Source organism: Platichthys flesus, chromosome 9 (assembly GCF_949316205.1).
Source record: "Platichthys flesus chromosome 9, fPlaFle2.1, whole genome shotgun sequence".
Classification (NCBI taxonomy): Eukaryota; Metazoa; Chordata; class Actinopteri; order Pleuronectiformes; family Pleuronectidae; genus Platichthys; species Platichthys flesus.
This window is the reverse complement of record NC_084953.1, coordinates 11,787,294-11,806,644: the sequence shown is the minus strand read 5'-3', so window position 1 is coordinate 11,806,644 and position 19,351 is coordinate 11,787,294. Positions and strand designations below refer to the sequence as shown.

At 42.2% G+C, this 19,351-nt stretch overlaps 1 protein-coding gene across 4 annotated transcripts in view; it reads left to right on the top strand.

Moving 5' to 3' along the window:
• Positions 1–19,351, top strand: part of ttll7 (tubulin tyrosine ligase-like family, member 7) — a 68,680-nt gene that overhangs the window by 35,261 nt on the left and 14,068 nt on the right. For all 4 annotated transcript variants that reach the window (XM_062396142.1, XM_062396141.1, XM_062396140.1 and 1 more), the window contains exons 12-17: positions 178–251; positions 3,611–3,746; positions 10,030–10,116; positions 12,810–13,041; positions 15,042–15,337; positions 16,545–16,679. In XM_062396142.1, coding sequence (XP_062252126.1) covers positions 178–251; positions 3,611–3,746; positions 10,030–10,116; positions 12,810–13,041; positions 15,042–15,337; positions 16,545–16,679 — 960 coding nt within the window. The remainder of the gene's footprint in view (positions 1–177; positions 252–3,610; positions 3,747–10,029; positions 10,117–12,809; positions 13,042–15,041; positions 15,338–16,544; positions 16,680–19,351) is intronic.

The following is a 19,351-nucleotide window of genomic DNA, read 5'->3' as shown; positions in this document are numbered from 1 at the left end:
CTGTAATAGCGAAGATCGCAAAATGCCTTTAAATGATAAGTCACACTGATGGGCTGTGGCTACTTTTTCGTATATCTTTCTCTCCTCTCACAATGTTTGCTTTTATGGCTGTGTTCATTCGGATAAGGTAGGAGTGGCAGTGAACTTCACCTGAAGGATTTTGCTTCCTATTTCTAGAAAGAGCGACTGGCACAGGTCCGGAAGCAGATCTCCAGGGAGGAGCATGAAAAGCAACATCTGGGGAACTACAGGTAAGGAGGCAAAGAGCCGAGGAGAGGAGGCTGTCCCTCCAGCAGCAGCTCCACTCGCTGTGTTCGTGCCAGAGTCGCTTACACTTACGGGGTCATCTGCGGAGTGCCAGGCTCTCGGGAGAATAAGTACTGTTCCTGCAGACAACAAACAAAAGAAAACTGTGTTTTGAGGGCAGAATAATTAAGACGGAGAGAATATGTAAAATAGAGACAGAAAAACAGGGGTTGTGTGTAATGTCAAGGCTCAAATAGTTACTCCACGATGCAAGGTTACCTCTGCAGCATTTTTTAGAAATTCAAATTAGCATTTATACCTTGTCTGACAGCTCTTTTCCATCTCCTCTTTTCCCCCCCACACCTCTTTTCTTTTCTCCTGAAACTGCAGCTTAAATTAAGGGGCGAAGTCGAATGTGTCAATTTGTAATAGTCACCTCACAGTCAGAGCAGGTCCACCTCAAAACATGACTCAGCAGTATCGTGTCCTGGTTTGCCGCTTGTTCTTTGTAAATTGTTAATGTTTCTTCTCTCCTTCAGTTTATTCAACTGCCTCTGTCTCTTCATCCAACACGCCTGCACGCAACCATACCCCCCCCCCCCCAGTCTTTCTCAAGCCCTTACACGTACACAAAAAACACACACTTACACAGACAGATCTTGTTGAAGTCTCTACAAGTCAAGACTTCTTGACTTATCACTTGACTGAGTGGCTGAAGTCAGAATACTGATCCAAGACTGCATGAAGTGCTGTCACCTCCTTCCTCTCTACCGACAGGCAGCCAGACAGCCAATCAGACAGGCTGAGATCTGTCTGGAGCACCCCTAATAAAGACCCCTTAGCATTCAGATGGTGTTCCAGCGCCGCACTGGAGTCTGATTAACACACCGCTTCTCATTAGATGAGTTCAGGTAATGAACTTAGTTACATTAGATGCAACTTGCGTCAGGTGCAGACAGACATGACCCCGTGGCAGCAGAGGGAAACCCAGCTGGTTTCATGCCACCGTTGCTGCTCATTTTAACACCTTTTTGTCCGGTGGGATCAGGAGGCTTGAGAGACATTTGTTGAGCAAAACGGAGAAACTCACGTGAATGGAATATGAATTTGAGTTTTGCCTCTTGAAAAATAGGAAAACATGTGGCAGAAAATTCGCCTCAGTATGAACATTTTATTTGAGGTTGAGGGACGCCCTCAAATAAAATGTCCATATGTTCAGATAAGGCTGGTTCCAGAAAGAGGGGGCAGTTAACACCCACTATTAAAGTGTTGACCTACTAGTTTTCAGTCAAGTGATTCATGCTGCACTTGGAGGACTGACTAGCACTGTCTCTTTCCAAATTGTATTATTTCAATTCTGTTCATGCAGATGTTTTTAAGAGAATATCTCGAGGAAAGGATGTGGTCAATGTAACTTAAAGGTGGACACAAAAAACACCAGAGGTTGTTGCCGCCTTTTAATTGCATCAATCTGCTTTACCTGTGGCTTTACTCATCTCTGCTATAACTTGTGGGGCCAATAAAGGAAAAACACACTGCTAGCCAGTCGCATGTTTTTTCCTTCCACTCTTTGTAATGGTCACTCGTAATGGATCATTATCGTTCATTGCCGTTTGCTGCATAACGTGAATAAAACTTCAACATGTTAAATACATACGTGAACATGATTTAGGAGTCACATCAGGCAGATTTTAATCAGAAGTTACAGTGAAGACAGAATCTCCCATGATCCCACGCTGCTTCACAATGCAACCAAAATTTGTCCTCTTTTATTGTTTCCACTGACACTTGATCCCTCTCTCTCTGGGCTGACTTAAGTGTTTGTTCATATGGCAGATGGGGTGTAGTTTAAACTCTAAAGGGGAAATTGGGCAATGTTAAACTCTACTTGGGATTGTAGGTGTCAACTATAGACATCATATTTATGCCTGTGTGTTTTTGCATCAGTTGCCTTTTTTTGCTTCCTGTTAATTCAAAACCTCTCTAAATATGTCAGAGTTGAACCCAAACCTTTTCCCTGCTTTTACACTGACCAATGCTAAATTTGCTTATAACACTGTTCTTTTAATTTGAATGCCGAAGTGATGATTTTAGGGGACGTATGAAGATGTATTATGAGGATAACCAGGTGGAGGTTTATACATTTCCCTAATCCCCTCGGGCCTAAGATAAACACTGAGCACTGTGAGTCTAGTCTTGAGGGCACAAAACTATGTGGAAAGCGTGAACTTGAGGCACATTAGCAAAGAAGGCGACAAACGGGAAGGAAAGTGCACGTCTCAGGGAGGATGTAATGTTCGAAAAAGCAGACGTGCATTAGTGCATTACTTTCGTACAGTTTTCTTAACTCAAGGTCTCTGTTAACAGCTACTTTTCTCTGTGTTTTTTTTTCTTTGCTCACTCGTACTTCATTCTCCTCCCTTGGTCCCACCACTCAACTTTTCTCATACGCCGGCGACAGCCACAGCCAGAGGCATTAGGTTCCTGGGTTGTCTGTCTGTCTGACACCTGGAGCATTTCTTCAACTTGGGTAGAAATGTTCACTTGGAACCAAGGCTTGGACGTATTCAGTCAAAAGGCAAAGTCAATGTGACTACAACACAAGACACGCACACTTTTGGCCATAACTAAAGAGTCCAATGCCAATTATGACGAAATTTAATATAAATGTCTTGTAGGATAAAATGATAAAGTGGTGACATTTCATAACCAAAAGGTCATAATGTTATGCAAACACTTCTCTGGCCAATATTCAAGTCCATAACTCAGGAACAGAACTTGAGAATGTGACCATATTTCCTGTAACTTGACTGGTTGGCGGCGGCACACAACCACGGGGCAGTAATTCTGCTTGTCTCTGCATCACTTCACACCTTCAGCTGAAATACTTATAATTCTCTCCGTCTGTGTTTCCCCTCCTGCTCGCTCCATCATTCTCACCTGCTGTGTTTTGTCCTCTCTCTTTCCCCCCCTCCTTCCAGACCTCCTCCATCTTTCCTCAAACTCTTGACTTTTCATCTTTGCATCCACACTCATTCTTGCTCATTTTCGTCATCTCTTCCTTTGCCAACTCTCTCTCCCCCTTTTCTTATCCTCCCTTTTTTGTCTTTTTATCTGTCACTGCTCCCTGCCTCCCGATTATGTCACCACTCCTCCTCTCATTTCGTATCCTCGCTGAACCCCAATCTCTTTCTAGCTCTCCACTCTATCACTCACACTCCTTTTTTACTCTTGCCTTTCACTTTCCCTCATCTCCTCCCTCCCTGTATAGATGACCCTCATTCTTTGCCTTTTTCTTTTTCTCTCTGTCTCTACTCCTCCCTCACTCTCTTTGCTTTTCTTTTTGTGTCTCTGTGGCCTACAGACGTATTTACCCCCCAGACGACAAGCTGCTGTTGGAGAAGTATGAAGGCCTGCTCTCGGCCGCCTTTCAGACCTTCCTCGCTGGGCGAGCTGCCTCACTTCAAAAGGAAATGAATAATCCTCTGAAACGAATGAAGGCACGTACGTCAGTGGCAGACTGTCACACACACACACGTGCACACTCACACACATCATAGAAACCTGCAGAGACTCCAATACAAATATACACAATAAATATAAGGACACTTGTGCAAATAATACTGAAAGTTTGCCGCAGTCCTTGTATTTGTTAGAACATGTGACAGAATGTTCTTCTCTGTGTCGCGTTCTCACCGTCATTCACTCACTTTCCCCTCAGATACTTGTTGTGCCCCTTGTGGACATGAGCCTTTAAAAGCAAACCAGATCCACCACAGTGCCATTTTTTTTCAGTGCAGCTCTTCAGCGTCTTGCTGCCCACACGTTAGAATTTCTCTGCTTCAGGTAAATTATTTATTTATTGACACAGATTCAGGATACATGTTTGAACACATACAATGAAGTGTGTGAATGAGCACACACTTCATTGTATGTGAACTCGTGCATGTCTGTAGCAATGCATCGAGCGATGTGTTTCCACAAAAGTAGAAATTCAGTTATGATGAAGAAGTTGAGAGGTGGAGAACAAATATCAAAAGTCAAAAGATAATGTGATTCTGATACAGATAGTAGTTTTGAGATGTTTGGTTCTTTTTTTAACACATTTGAAGTTTTGCAACAAACTTGAATTACAAATGCACAACAAACAAGAGAAATAGGGAAACCTCTGTTTTCAAGTCTGGCGATGTGTTCACATGCAGTATGTGAAACAAACAGAGGAAGGAATTGCTAGATTATTCAAAGGCATCGAGGAAATAAGTACTGATGTGTTCGAAACAATACACACAACAAACTAGAACATCAAGCCACACCAAATATTAAACTCTAATAGATATCAGCTCCCTAAAATTGTCTGATCTATATCATCAAAATCCACAAAATCCACTAATTATTTCTTGAGAAATTCACCGGACATAAAATTGAGAAAAACAAAACCAGCTCCAAAAGTGAATGGGTTCTTCTGTCATAAAAAACAGCAATGGAAATATGAGGATGTCACTCAGTAGAGTGTTTACCTCCGCCAAGGACCAACTGTTGCTTGTCTGATTTTCATCAAGATCCATGAATTATTTTCAGAGAAATCAACACAAGTGTGACAAAACACCAATCTCACCATGTAAATGTTAAAGAAAGTAAAGAAGTCCTGTATAAACACAACATTTGTATAGTTTTTTTCCTGAGCAATATCACATCCTTACGATAAACGTAAAGTTCTCTGTCCAATAATTATGCACAATCTTGCTTAGAAACAAACAAAAAACAGACAAAACATCTTGGCACTAATATTTAATTTTCAATAAGAATGTTTAGACATTAATATAACTACACATTTTCATATTAAAGCACTAGGAAGAGATTTATAGAACTGTTGCAGGTTGTGTAGATTCGAACCTCACTCAACAGCCTCTCTGTTTCATAAAGTTGTGTCCTTTCATAAGTAGACTTTCTGCAGAGGTGTCAATCAAAGATCAGTGGGTGGAAAAACCAGGCTGAGGTAGATTAAATTTATTCAAAACACAGAGATGTGGATCTCGTTCAAAGTAGCTAGGGAGAGAGATAATGGGGACAAAGGCGGCTGTAGAGTTTGTTATCTAACGACACCATCGTGAGTGACAACTGGACCGTCCGTTTATTTAGGGACATTAATGGAGCGTGAGATCCTGATCTCATGATAAAGAAGGATGCTGCTGAATTTGAATGTGCCATTGTGATATTCATCAAACCACAAATAATGCATTTTATGCAAATTATCTTTCTACCCGTTCTTGAACACTACCGATGGATTTTCAAGCCAATCTGTTGTCGGGAGCTTGATTTGTGTTACGTTTCTCCAAGGACTTCATAAGCATTTCTTTGTGCTCCTCAGCCTTGGTTCTGTTTAGTTGCTCCCATTGTTGCCGACCCCACACAGATGGATGGTTGAAACACACAATCCAGCTCATTTATACTCTGCATGATTTGCAGCGTACCATATTTGAATAGTGGAATTCATTTGATGGCTGTTGTTGCCTCTTCAATGTGTTCAGGCTGCCTGTAGAAGAACCAGGCAGCCTGATTCTTTTTACTCACAAAAAAACTAAACACGGCTTCCTTTGTCTCGTCAGGCGATAAGCTAATGTTGGACGAGCTAACCACCAGTTATCTAGTGTGTTTCTGGCTGGTTGCTGCATGAAAGTATGAACTTATCAAGATGTCTCTACTTTTAGCCATGTTGTTTGCAAACCAGAGGGCTAATAAGTTAGACAGTGCATAGGACCCATACTTAAAGTGTAAGTGCACACAAAAAATTGCCTGCAGCACAAAATAATCAGATTTTTAAAAGCCTGTACCCACACACCTTTAGGCAATGTTCCATTTATAAATCATAATATCAGCCCCATATCCCGCCCACGTTCAACCATAATTTATCAATGAAAAGCTCCTCATATAAACGTTGATGCATGTATGAGGCTGTTGATCAGTGGTTTGAAATGTCGAATCATAAGACAGTCGAGAGGGAGACCGAGAAAAAGGATTTTATTTTTTGACACATGAATCAACGTTCCTGATTTTACAGGAGCTGTCACAGGCTTTATTTTCAGACTTTGCTAATTTACACTCTCCATATGTGCAGGAGGTGAAGGTGTGTCGGGCGAACTGTCAGGGAAAGGCTGTGTGTGTGTGTGTGCGTGTGCGTGTGCGTCAGCCACCTTGTGTCACCCAGTGCGCTCCGTGCTCCTGACAGCACACTCGTGTTCACTGCAGCAATTTTACCAATGAAAATCTCTGAAACTAAAATTGTACTTGCTGATATATGCACAGTATTAGATGATATTGTGAAAACTATTTACATTATGTTCTAGATGTTATTAATGCTGTTTGATGTTACCTTCAATTTGGAAAACTGATGAACTACATGAAAAGTGCTCAACATTTTTTACGATTAATATCAGACAAAGGCAGAAGACATAGTTTCCTGAATCAGGCCATCTGACACATCCTGGAATCCTCCTTCCATTTCCACACCTGTGGTGCTCTCCACAACTCCCCACAAGTGTCAGCAACACACAGTGCAACCCTCTCCTCTGCGCTCAGGGGGGGGGATGTGCGGGTGAGACAGTGCTGATAAGATATTGAGGGAAATCAGATTTGAGATTGGATTTGGTTTATATCTTAGACTACAATTGAAAGGTGCTTATTGAAGAGTTATGGCCCACCTAAACATAACGATGATCTTATGATAAACCAAAGCCTCTTGTTTTGTGCATCTGTCACCATTATTTGGCTCATAACGCTGGTGGGAACCATAATGGATCATCTGACGGGCCTGTTGCTGCTTGGTTAGTCTTTGCTGTTGCAAGGGGGCCAGAGTTTATTTTCCAGCACACCATCAACATATCTGTTAAGCCTGACAGACATTGTTCCCACAGGACTCATGTTCTCTGCCTTTGTGGAATTCTCAGGGCCATGAATTGAAAAATGTCATGGATTGTCACACTGTCAAAGAAAATAGAATGTATTTTGTAATCCTAGCAATAACATGCTGACGCACGTTGCCAGTGAGCACACAGAGCCTGCTTCCTGGCTTCAGCTGCCGTTCAACAGACGACGCAGCTACAGGTGACACTGGAGTCTGCAGGGTCTGCACCCCCCTCTCCCCATTTACATTAGAGTCAGGCTGACAGGTGTGCATCACACTGTCACCTCTGTTGTGGGCTATCTCTGTTTTCCTGCTTACTTATTTGATGCAGGGGTATTTCAGTGAAGGCCCAGCAGGCATGCAGACATTGGTATAGGGCTTCTGAGCAACGACAATTTATGTCTTTGATTTCCTCCCATTTCTCAATTTTTTCAAGGTGTTTTTGAGCAGTTTTCGAAAATAGAAAGTGTTTTCAGGTGGAACCTCCCAGTCAGTGCAATTCAAATCAAAGTGCTTCACATGTACATTAAGCAGAAGAGTATTATAAATCAGTTGGGCTCTACAGTTTTTGCCATTTATAAATTGTCACATAAAACCTAAGAGGAATATTCTGGTTAAAAAAAGAATCAATAATATTGAATTGCATTTTTTCATTCTCCCAAATCAAAAAATCACTTCCCTTGCTGGACCAGGTGTCTCAGAGTTAACTTCAGGTAACTGAAAGTAAAGTAATACACAAGGAGGAAACCCAATCTACTACTGATGGTGTTGTACAACAGGCAGAATAATAATTGATGCATAGTTCCTGAAACCAGGACATGTCATCCATGACGAGTCGAGCAGTGGACGGCATTTGAACCTGCAACTTCAGTTAAACTTTCACTGGTGAAAAGAGTGACCACATCAGCAGTTTAGAACTTCAGTTTTGCAGATGTGGACCATCTACAGGCAAATAAAAGAAAAGCGTCTGCAGGTGAACCCGTGCTGACCACATGGAATAAGCATTAAAAGGTTTTATAGCTAATGTCCATGTAAGATATTTTGAGATCCTGACCAGATTTTATTTGTCTAAAGGAATAAGCACTGCAGACATTAATAAATCCCTAACCAGGGAAAGTGGAAAATGTCCTCTGACTACTTTACCTCAGAAATGCTAAAGACAGCATCATCTGTCAAACGGCCAAGAAAAGTGGAGTCACAGTGTGTCATGGTAGGAGCTGCCAACAATATTTAAAAAAAGACGACTGAAGAGTTTGGGACATTGGTTCTCTGATGCCAACAAATGACATGTTGTGTATTTACTTTTTGAGACCCTAGATCATCTGCTACAGAAGGAAGCAGTAAAAGGCAGCTTCATATCAAACAAACGGTTTCATTTGTAAAGCAATGATTTAAAAAACATAAGTAACTTATTTTTGACAGCCTGCACAAGTGCAGCCAGTGATGGCTAAATAAGAGCCTGCTAAAATCTTTATGCTGCATCAGAGTGTGGCTTGGGTCAACATTTTCCTGTCTGAGCCCAACTGAGCCAAAGAGAAAAGGTAACCGAGTCCGACCTGAACTCGACAGGCATCATGCTTTGTAAGAAGAAATCAAGTCCAGCCGATGGCACCGAATCCAACCTGAACCCAAATGTATTTTGTGTTAGAACCAGACCTGAGTGGATAAGTCCCATTCTTAATGAATGCCAGGAAACAATGAAGTCATTTTTGTCTTCTCTTTTGGACTTATTTAGATCATTTTGATAAATTTTAAACTCCCACTAGTGGTAAAAAGAGACTTACAGATAAGGCAATATGTCACTGTACACATATAACAGGTGCACAACTGTTTCAGCACACACATACATACCAGAGAGACATACCTAGACCCTCCCCAAACAGCAGCTGATGGCTTATCTGAGAGAAAACAACCACTTTTCATCTGTATTTTGAGAGGCAAGTGGGAGCTTTTTGTGTCCCAGCCGTGAAGCTACATTAATCACCTTTGCCTGCATTTCAGCATCAGCCAAATGGCCAAGGCCCCAGCACATTGGCGATGACCGCGATGCTGCCTTTTCCAAATTCAGCCTCTCTGAGCGCTGCCAAAGAGCAATGCATGGTCAGCCAGGCCCTTTTTTTCTAACCCCTTGGTAAGGCACAGCGGCCTATGAATTTGAACTTTTTCATCCTTCCACTTTCTTTGAAATAACTGAAGGTCTTTGGGTCTTTCTCACATCTCATTTGCACTTTAGCATCATTATTTTTAAAGATATTTTTTCTGTTATTAATAGGAAAGCATGAAATGGGGAGAGAGGGGAGGACATGCAGCAAATGGCCGGGTTCTAACAGAAAGTGCGCCCGCTGCAGGAAGACTGAAGCATCCCTATATCAAAATATTGTAATTATTGTTTTCCCCCCCTGTCCATTTGTTTGTTGGTTGGTTTGTTTGGAGGCAACTGAACAGCTTTCCTCAAAATGAATGACAACAGTGGACATGTGTCCCAAGACAGACCCTGTTTAAATTCTGTGGTGGATCCAGATCCGGGGCAGCTACAGGAATTTGTATTCACTTTCTTTAACGTGCAAGAATGTGTATTAAAACTTTTCCATCGATTTTTTAGAATAATTCATGGATCTTGATGAAAAATTCAGGTATATTTAGGGTAACGATATGTTTGAGTGTGTGCAATTTGGTGCAGATCAATACAAAAATCTGGATCCTGTGAAATAAAATGTGGTTTCACAAGGGTACTGTTGATTCTTGGCAGAGATATGAACTCTGACTGCCATTCTCGTTTTGTACTTTATACATTGTAAACTGTACATATACTTGTGTAACTAAAATCAGCAACTTTTGGCCTTTGTACTCATACCATGTTTTTTCTGTGTTTTGGCCGACAGGAGGAGGACATCTTGGATCTGCTGGAACAATGTGAACTGGATGATGAGAAGCTTATGGGCAAATCCTCCAAGCAGCGAGGACCTAAGGTACGTGAGAGAGTGAGAGTGAGAGGTAGGGACACAATCTAAGTGTGAGGAAGGGGAGTTGGGACCACGTGCCTCATGGGACCAGAGCAAAAGTGCAAAGAGTGTTAGTGGGGAGGCAGATAAGTAGATGCCTGGAGCTGACGTCCACAGACTGCACATGGGGTCTGATTCAGATGGCGGGGAGGGGGTTTATAGGCGGGAAAAGAAAAGAATCAGAAAGAGGCCCAAAGAAAAGACCCAAGTCCCCTAGGGGACAGCTGTCAGGCTGTCTCTGTCTCCCTGTGCTATCTTTCTATCTGTATGTCCCCCTCTCTTTCTCTTCCTCTCTCTCTGTCACATACACCTATACGCCCCCTCCATTTCCCACGACAGCATATTGCTCCCTCAATCACCTTGCTCCACTCCCCCCCCTTCACCTCTCCATCCACTTCTCTCTCCCCCCTCGCACATCTACATCCATCCCTCACTCCATGGTTAAATTGGCTGGAACACTCAAACAGTGTGTTAGGGACTCGACAGGGCAGTTCAACGCCGCATTAGAGAGGCCTTAGCTGCAATGAGGACTTGTTCAGACACAATCACTGTTGTCCAAATTAATTTGGGCCCCGTCACTTTCTATGATGCCGAGTGTACAGCGAGAGCAGAGGGGAAAAAGAAAAGAGTTGTGACGGATGGATTCACTCCTCGGGGTACAGATCTCACAAGCCATCTGGTGAAGCTGAACCATCGGAAGCTAGAAGAGATGTTCGAGGCGCAGGGATTTTGAGGGAGGGACGGAGAGCGGAGGTTTGTTATCACTGAGGAGAGAGAGGAAGTGAAGTGGCGAAGGTGCCAAAGAGGGCGAGTTGGAAAGTCCCTGCAGGTTTTCTTTCTCTCTTTTACCCTTTATGATTCACACTTCCTCACGTTTGATCCCTGTGGCAGTTCCCTATTCCCACAACTTTCACCTCAGTTCACCCTTTACCTCGACTTTACCTAGTTACTCCTCTTGCCACGTCTCAGCAGACTCACACATGTTCTCTCTCATCTCCTCTGTTCAGTGTTAAACCACCTCTCTTTGTCTTCCTCTCCTCTGTTTATCCTAAGTTGGTTCCTTATTTTCAGCTCTTTTCTCTCCCTCTCTCTCTGTTCATTTCCTTTCCTCTGCATGTATTCAATGCCTGCCCTCTGTTTCTCTCCACTCCCATGCTCAGTCTCACCTCCTCCTCTTTATTTCTCTCCCCATCAATCTCATGTTCCCATCTCCCCCCCTTTATTCTCCTCTCCTCTGTATTTAATCTCTCTCTGTCTCCATCCCTCTCCATCATTCACCCACGCAGTTTTCCGGCGGTGACTGTGTAAGCCCTCTGATCACTTCCTGTCCATTAATTTGGGTGGCCTGACAGTGCTGCCCAAGCTAACCATTGAATAACAGATGTATAAATGTTTTATTAATGCTCTCAGCTTGTTCCCATCCAGGATGTGAAATAGACCCTGGACTTAATACTCGTCAAACCAAAAATATGTTTTTATGATTAACTTAAATGAAACTTAAAAAAGAAAATTCATCACTAAAAAGCTTTTAAATATGTTAGTGTTTATTTAATTCTATTTCCATTGCACTTAAAATAGGTTTTTCCTTTTATAATAACAACGTGTTGGCAGTATGCCTAGTTTGTAATGTCTCCACATCTTCTTTCTCAACGTAAGTGTGAGCCCACTTTAATAAAACGACACAAAAACAACTTGGGACTGAGTCTATAAACTCCCATGTCAGAATTTATCACACAGTACTCTCAGCTTGGCTGTGGAAAAGATTATGGATATGGAAGATGTCTTTCCTTCTTATCTGTTGTACTGGACATGGATCTTAATCTTCATTAATTATGGTCTTTAAAAGTCTTAAATGCAACTTGTTGAAACCAGCAGAAACTGGATTAAAGACAAATTGCAACCACAGATTCACAATTGAATCATCAAACTGTACTTTCACCTACAATACGTGAGTATTTTCACGTTGTTCTTATTACTAGAAATACAGTAGCAGGAAAGAATTGAACAACACTGAAGTCATCACATGTTCCAGCTCCTTGTTATTCTTTCATTTATACAAACTGTCAGATATGTAAAACATTTGGTATTAAAGATAAAATAAACATATGCTTTACTTTGAATTTAACCTTTACATATCCAATCAGGTCAAATTTGTTCAAGGTACGAAGGAGCTCGTGTTCCTATTTATAGTGACAGCCGGGGTTTATGAAGGAGCGCTCGTGTAACTGTGTCTCTGTGCATAATGAGCCTGCAAAGAAACACATACATGTGGGGCTGTGGACTTGGCCGTGTCACCGCCAGGTCTCCCAGTGACAGATGGTAGGAAGCTGAAGGTGAGGCGAGCCTGAGGGAGGTTGACAATGACTCAACATCTTCATGCTCAAATGCGTGTGTGAGTGTGTGTGTTGATTGTAAGGAGGTCATTTTCTCCAAATTATGTCATTTTTAATGGTTTAGGGTTCGAAAGAGAGCGTTAGAAGGTCACATGAGGATAAATATAGGAAGGATGTGTGTGTGATGGAGCGGAAAGACCATGCGTATTATTGTGTCTGTTTCATCTGCGTTTATTTACACAAAAGAGTGTACATATGGATCTATGTGCACCAATTCTTTATTTATTTATACAGTATATATGCATTTGCGATGTTTCTCCTCACCAGCCCTTGACCGCTATGCCAGAATGCAGCCAGACACCGAGACGTCAACGACCCGACTACCTGGCTGACTTCACCAGCGGCGGCAGCAGCGATGAAAACTCCTGCTCCTCCTCGGATGAAGAGGAGGAGGAGAGGAGGAAAGCAGGAGGAGGAGGAAGAGGTGGAGAGAAGAAGGAGAAGAAAGTTTCCTACGACCTTGGGGAGAGCAAGGAGAAGAACTTGGCTGAGCGCTCAGGTAAAGCGACAGGATGCATAAATGTGAATGTCTTTATTTGGAAGCCAGAGTTTGATGAGTTTGACAGGGACCAGGTTTCCTGTGATCTCTCTTTCTTGTTTGTTTTTGTTTTTTTCGTGCTTGCTTGTTCTCTCCTCATTTGTCTCTTCCTCCTGCCCTATCTGTTGATTTCTTTCTTTTTTAGCCAAAGCTTTTCATCTGATCACAGCAGTTGCTTAAAACATACTTCAAACAGGTTTCTGCATTAACAGCATTTATTGACTAAGATGGAGAATAAAGCAAAGACAGGAGAGAGACGTAAATGTATGTAATGATGCAATAATTGATCCAGTGATGGTGCAAGCACAGGACATCCAGCCCGGAGCTTTTCACACTCACACCGTGTGAAATATATATTCATAGTTGTGCTGAACACATTTATATACTGTAAATCTGCACATTCGCACACACAATGCTGAGGGGTTTGCTTTGATCAGTGGCTGCGGTGCACGCGCCCCCCCCCCCGCCCAGCACTAACGCTGCAGAAGCAGGGCAGGGTTTCATGGTAAGAGCCAGCAGAGGCTACATTACAGATGTTCAGCAACCCGGCTGATTGATGTGTGAAAATGGGACCAGATCCATGGATTTTAATTAAAGTGCAAGCAGAGTGATCATAGCCTGTGACTCAGGGGAGGTGGCTCTTTGTTGCCAAGAATCTTCCCATCTTCAACAGCTGTAGACCCAAACACGCACAGAATGTTTGAAAAGCACTTGAGTAGAGCAAAAAGCATCTTGAATAAGTGAACAGCTTCAGTAAATGGAAGGTGAAGGAAGAGAAGAATGAACTTGATTGGAAGAAAATATCCTGTTGGTTGTTTACCTTGAGAACACCTTGAGTTTAATGTTTTATAGTGAGAGCAATGTGCTTTCAAATATTACCACAAACTCTGATAAGTCACACACATCAACAAACTCTCTGCTCTCTGATGTGTAACAGAGGACATCGCACATAACTATCTTATGTTCTGACCTTGGGAAGAAAAAAAAAATTCTACTCAGTCTCGAATTAGCTAATTCCCTTTGTCACAAAATAAGAAAATAATCTGTGAAGAGCCCAACTTTTGGACTAAGTATCAATGAGTGTGTGTGTATATGTATATGTATATGTATATGTATATGTATATGTATATATGTGTGTGTGTGTGTCAGTGTGTGTGCGTGCGTGTGTGCGTGCGTGTGTGCGTGTGTGTTCGTGTGTGTTCGTGCGCGCGCGTAGAGACACACAGCAATACTCTGCCAAGCCATAATTCATACCAAGCCACCAAAGGGCTGCAAGGACTAAGCCCCATAATGCTCTCATTTGGCAATGGCCAAATCTCGAAAGGTTCAGCAGCCACACGCACACACACACACATTGTATAATCACTTGTGTGCAAAGTTAATGTCAGACAGACATGCCGCACAAATAAAAAACACATGCTAATACACTGGCTGGTAGACAAGCTGGAGGAGTTTCAAAGGTGTGGAGAGTGTCAGTGTGAGTTTTCAGCTTCATTTTTTGCCTGTTTTTGACTTGTGTGTATGTGTGTATATCAAAAGTATTTCTATTTCTCTATATATATGTGTGTTTGTGTGTTCCAGAGACAGACAGAAAGAGAGCTGCTCTTTAATCCATTCTGAAACCAGACAGGATCACTTTTTAGTTTCTGGTTTTGCCTACATATGCTGCGGTCGTTAATAACACGCACACACACACACACACACACAGACACACACACACACACACCCACTGAGCTACTGGGCCAGTGTGCTTGAGTGCGGCTGCAGGAGTTTTTAATGCCACACTTCATCTCCAAAGCCACCCAACAACGGATGGAAAGCAGAGAGGAGAGCTTGACATTGACTAGGGGGAGGCGGGGAGGGGGACAGGATCAGGAGTAAAAAAAAAAATCAAAGTGTCACAGTGAGTCAGTGTTCCTCCCCCTCAACCCTCAACCCTCCGTCTCTCTGTTTTCTTACAGGTCGCATGCACTGGAAACCTCCCGTCAAGCCGCTGAAAACCAGCCCCGCCCCCACCGCATCGCCGACACTCTCCGGTCCAATCAGGCGCTCCATCTCCTGTCCGCGCTCCATCGCCTCCCTCTCGTCACCCAGTGAAGTGCGAGGGCTGTCTACCAAGCCATCGCCCACAGTCCCTGTGGCCACGCCCCTCGTCAGGCCGACCTCCGCCACGCTGCGCTCTCAATCGCTGAGCCGCAGTGGCTCCACCCACCGCGTGCCTCACAGCAACAGCCTGGGAACCATCCACTCTAACATAGTAAGATCAACACCCCCCCGCCCCCCGCCACACACACAAGGGGTCGTGTTCACCTCTTTACTGTTCACAATGAGTGAGACGGGTTGTCAGTCACGAAATTCATTCTCAGACTGTCAAGCTGTCATTTTCTTCAATGAGGAAATCCCCTGCTGCTTTACTACTAAAAGAAAAAATTCAAGAATTACTTTCAAATTCAGTTTCACCAAACACTGACTTGCAACTTAGCCAGTTCTGTCACCACAGCTTAACCCCTTTAGCTGCTCCTCTCCTCCTCTGACATTTACCATCTCCTGGCCCACAAAGAATCTCTTCAATATCTCCATGATACTGTAAAGACCCTCTGCAGCCCATGACAATAATCCTCTATTTTGTCGCCATCTGTGGCTTTCTGCCTGCCTCCTTCATTCCCTGTCCTTCATTACAAGTTCTCTGGCAACCTTTGAATACACTTGGACAAAATCAAATGAGACAGGATACTTTTTTTTTAACACTGATTAAAATAAACAAGTGGAAAACCTCACACGGGAAAAAGGCCATAGCGTGCACTGGGTGTTCGCTTCTCTCTTGACATGCATGTATATATTTTTCTATTTTATTCTCTGGTTTCTCGCATTCTTGAGTTCCCCATGGGAATCACACATGTGGGAATAACTACATGCTTGAACAGGATTTATGCATCGTGTTGTATGTTGTGGATGCTGCACTGAGCTAACGGGGCACATAAATAATGATCTGTAACTATAACAAATGATACTGAAACAGCATCATACATTACTGAGCTCTCAGGGCATAACAAACAGAAGATTAAATGTCTGGGAATAAGAAATAATAATGACTAATATATATAATACAGTATTCGATTGAGATTTATAAAATGGGCTCAGACATGAAAAAGTAATTAGTAAATCAAATAACAGCAATTTCAGCCATTTAAATGGTAAAATGTATTCAACGTGTCAATAGTTTAATCAAATCAAATGAATTCATTTTCCGTGTGTTAGTAGCCGGTTATATTTGAAACTGGTATAGACGTGAGATGACACTAAAGTGCTGAAAGAATCATTCAGTTTAATAATGAATGTTTCTTGTATTCCTAAAGTGTCCTTGGGAGTCTTGAAAGGTGCTTATAAATAAATGTATCATGGTGTGTGTCTGTATGCAGAATGTTTTTTCCTGAGCTTTGTGCTCGACTTGTTTGTGTGTTTAGAGCGATCCGCTAATAAACCTGAGGAGTAAAGAGCAGGAGGCGGAGCTGGTGCGGCAGACCCTGGCCGCGCTCACCGCCATGAGGATCAGGTTCCCTGGCAAAACCGAGGAAGAGGCCGAGGCTGTGCTGGATGAGGTGGGTGCATGGTTTATCCAGTGGGTGTTTTAATGTGTTTTGAAATGATTCAGATGCTGAGGCAGAAATAAGTAGTCACCAAGTATTGTAAGAAAAAGACTGAAATAAACACGTTAAGAAAGTGGGAATGGACATGGAGTCCAGGTGGAGCAGAAATCCTGCTCTATTCCCAGAGCCCCCTCTGTGGCCAGGTGCAGACACTCTGCAGTCTAACTAAAAGTGACCTCCTCTCCTCCCTCCACAATAGTCCGTCCTCATTGGCCTGGCTCCCATTGTCTTTCAAATGACCCCAGTGACAACCTGTCGCTAAGTTTAATGCCCCGAATCATTTCCCACTGCTCCTTAATTTTAATCACTGTCTCCTCTATTTTTTGTCGGATCACCGTGCCCTCTCGTTTGCTGTGTGCACATGTGTTTGCATCTGTATGTTTGTGTTATTGCTTAAACTATAACTTGACTTTATGTTTTTCTAAAATATTTCTATATAAAGAAAATCTCATAAGGCTTAACAGTATACCAGATATTATGGAATTAAATGATGGTAATTATGAATGTACTGTTGGTAGCTGTCTGCACAAGAATCCAATGATCTCAATATTAGTTCTACTTCTGAGCCATAGCCATTGACTCACAATTATGCACTACTGCAGAAACAGCAGTTTTTACATGCATTTTCCAAATGACTTGAATAACAAAAAAAAATCATATTCGGAAAATGCTGAAAACCAAAGGAAAAGAAAAATCTTTACAAAAAAACTCCACAAAGAGGCTGAGGCACCTTGAATTCACACCAGAAGCAGAAGTTAGATGAAAGCATCAGAGTGTCCCGTCTCCCCCGACTCTGACCTCTGCTGCTTGCACTGCTGTCCTCACCACCAGCTGTCTGTTCAGCACCACTGCTCTCACAGTGCTGAAGGGACAGCAGCAACACGGTGTGTCTTCACTCTACTGATACGACCAACATCTTCAATTCACACGATCTGATTTTAGTCAGCAACATGTGAAGTATACAGGAAGAGGTGTACCCGAGTATTTTTATGTCACATTTGGGGGGAAGGTCAACAATCCAAAAGTGAAGGCAACAGAATGACTGGTGACCAGTGGTGTAGTGGTGCCTAGAGAAGTGGGTACACTCTTATTTTTGTTTGTCAGGCCATCCAGCAAAGGATAAAAGTTGTGTGTCTGATGTACTTGTATCAATACTGGCCCACAGGCGTCAGTGTGATGGCAACTACATGATTTTGAGTCAGCCTAGTTGTCTATGGGCAGTAGTTTCTTTTGTAAACTCTCATACTGAAGAGTTGATTAGCAACCGACAGTTTAGGTCAGAGTGTGCTACTATTATAAAATTTAATTATTTTTGTCATGGGGCAGTTTGGAAATATTACTATATAAATAACCTCACTGCATGATTTACCTGCGTATAGCCTGTGCTACACTACTGGCTGTGACTCTGTATTGAAGCTCAGTGAAGGCACCATCCTCCAACTATTCAAGACAAGCATAACATTCCTAATAATTATCTAATGAAGAAAAAATACATCTTAATAGACAAATAGTTAAGTAAGGTTCATTTAGGGCAAGTCAACCATGTTATTAACACATGCCCATACAATTTTCTCCCAAGAACAACGAAAAGAGAATGTGTGTGTACGTGTGACATGTGTGTGTGAATCGGGGTGGGGGGGGGGGTTGTGTGAGACAATTACCACCACACCTGTCCTGTTAACAAACCCTAATGAGAGCGCTGTGAAAATGCAGACAAACGGCTGCACCTGTATCGTTCAGTCTTCGCCTCGGGAGACAAGGAGTGTTCACTTTATTTATTTATTTTATGATTTAAAGTTTGAGGTCTAATTGGGCTTATGATGTGTTTGCATCGGAGAAATGGCCTCCTTTATCTTTCACTCAAATCCGTATTTTTTTATGTGGTATTTGGAACCACAAAAGGTGAAATGTATCAAGTGTGTTTTTTTTTTGGTGTTTTAATTGAGGGTAATTTGCGTACGTACGAAACAAATGTGACAAATGAGCTCGCTGCCTACCAGACAAGGTTCATGAGGATCTTATTTAGAGAAGAAGCTGAACAAGTAAAAAATAGAAAATACAGCCGCAAGCAGCAGCTCCTGGTTCAAGCTTCCTCAACAAGAGGAAGCAGCGCAGGCACCGCAAATTAAAGGCTGCTGAGTGGGGCTCTATGAGAGATAATAGACACCAAATATTCTCAATTAGTTTTCCTCGATCAACAAATACAAAACAAGATTTACAAATCAGTACAATTTGTGCATCATTTTGTGGTTTCACATAAATATCCTTCAATTTGAACACAAATTGACAAATGTTCACATTTATTCAGAAATCCATCATGTGTTGATGTGCTGATGGAAAATTCCCCCTTCCGGGCTTTTGATGAAATCATGTTTAATTTCAAAGTGAGAATAAATAAAATATATAAGAGCCATTAAATGTGTGTATATGGTTTAAAAAATATGGTTTAAATAAGCTATGGAGTTATGTAATTATTAATGAGCCCCATGTCTTGTGAAGCTTATTGGTCAATATCTAAAAATACATTAGGTAACATTCACTCAACAAGCTTTGATAAGCTGTGTTCATGATGGCCTAGGACATTTGGTAAAAATTGGACCCACACTTTAGGAGATGTGAAAAAT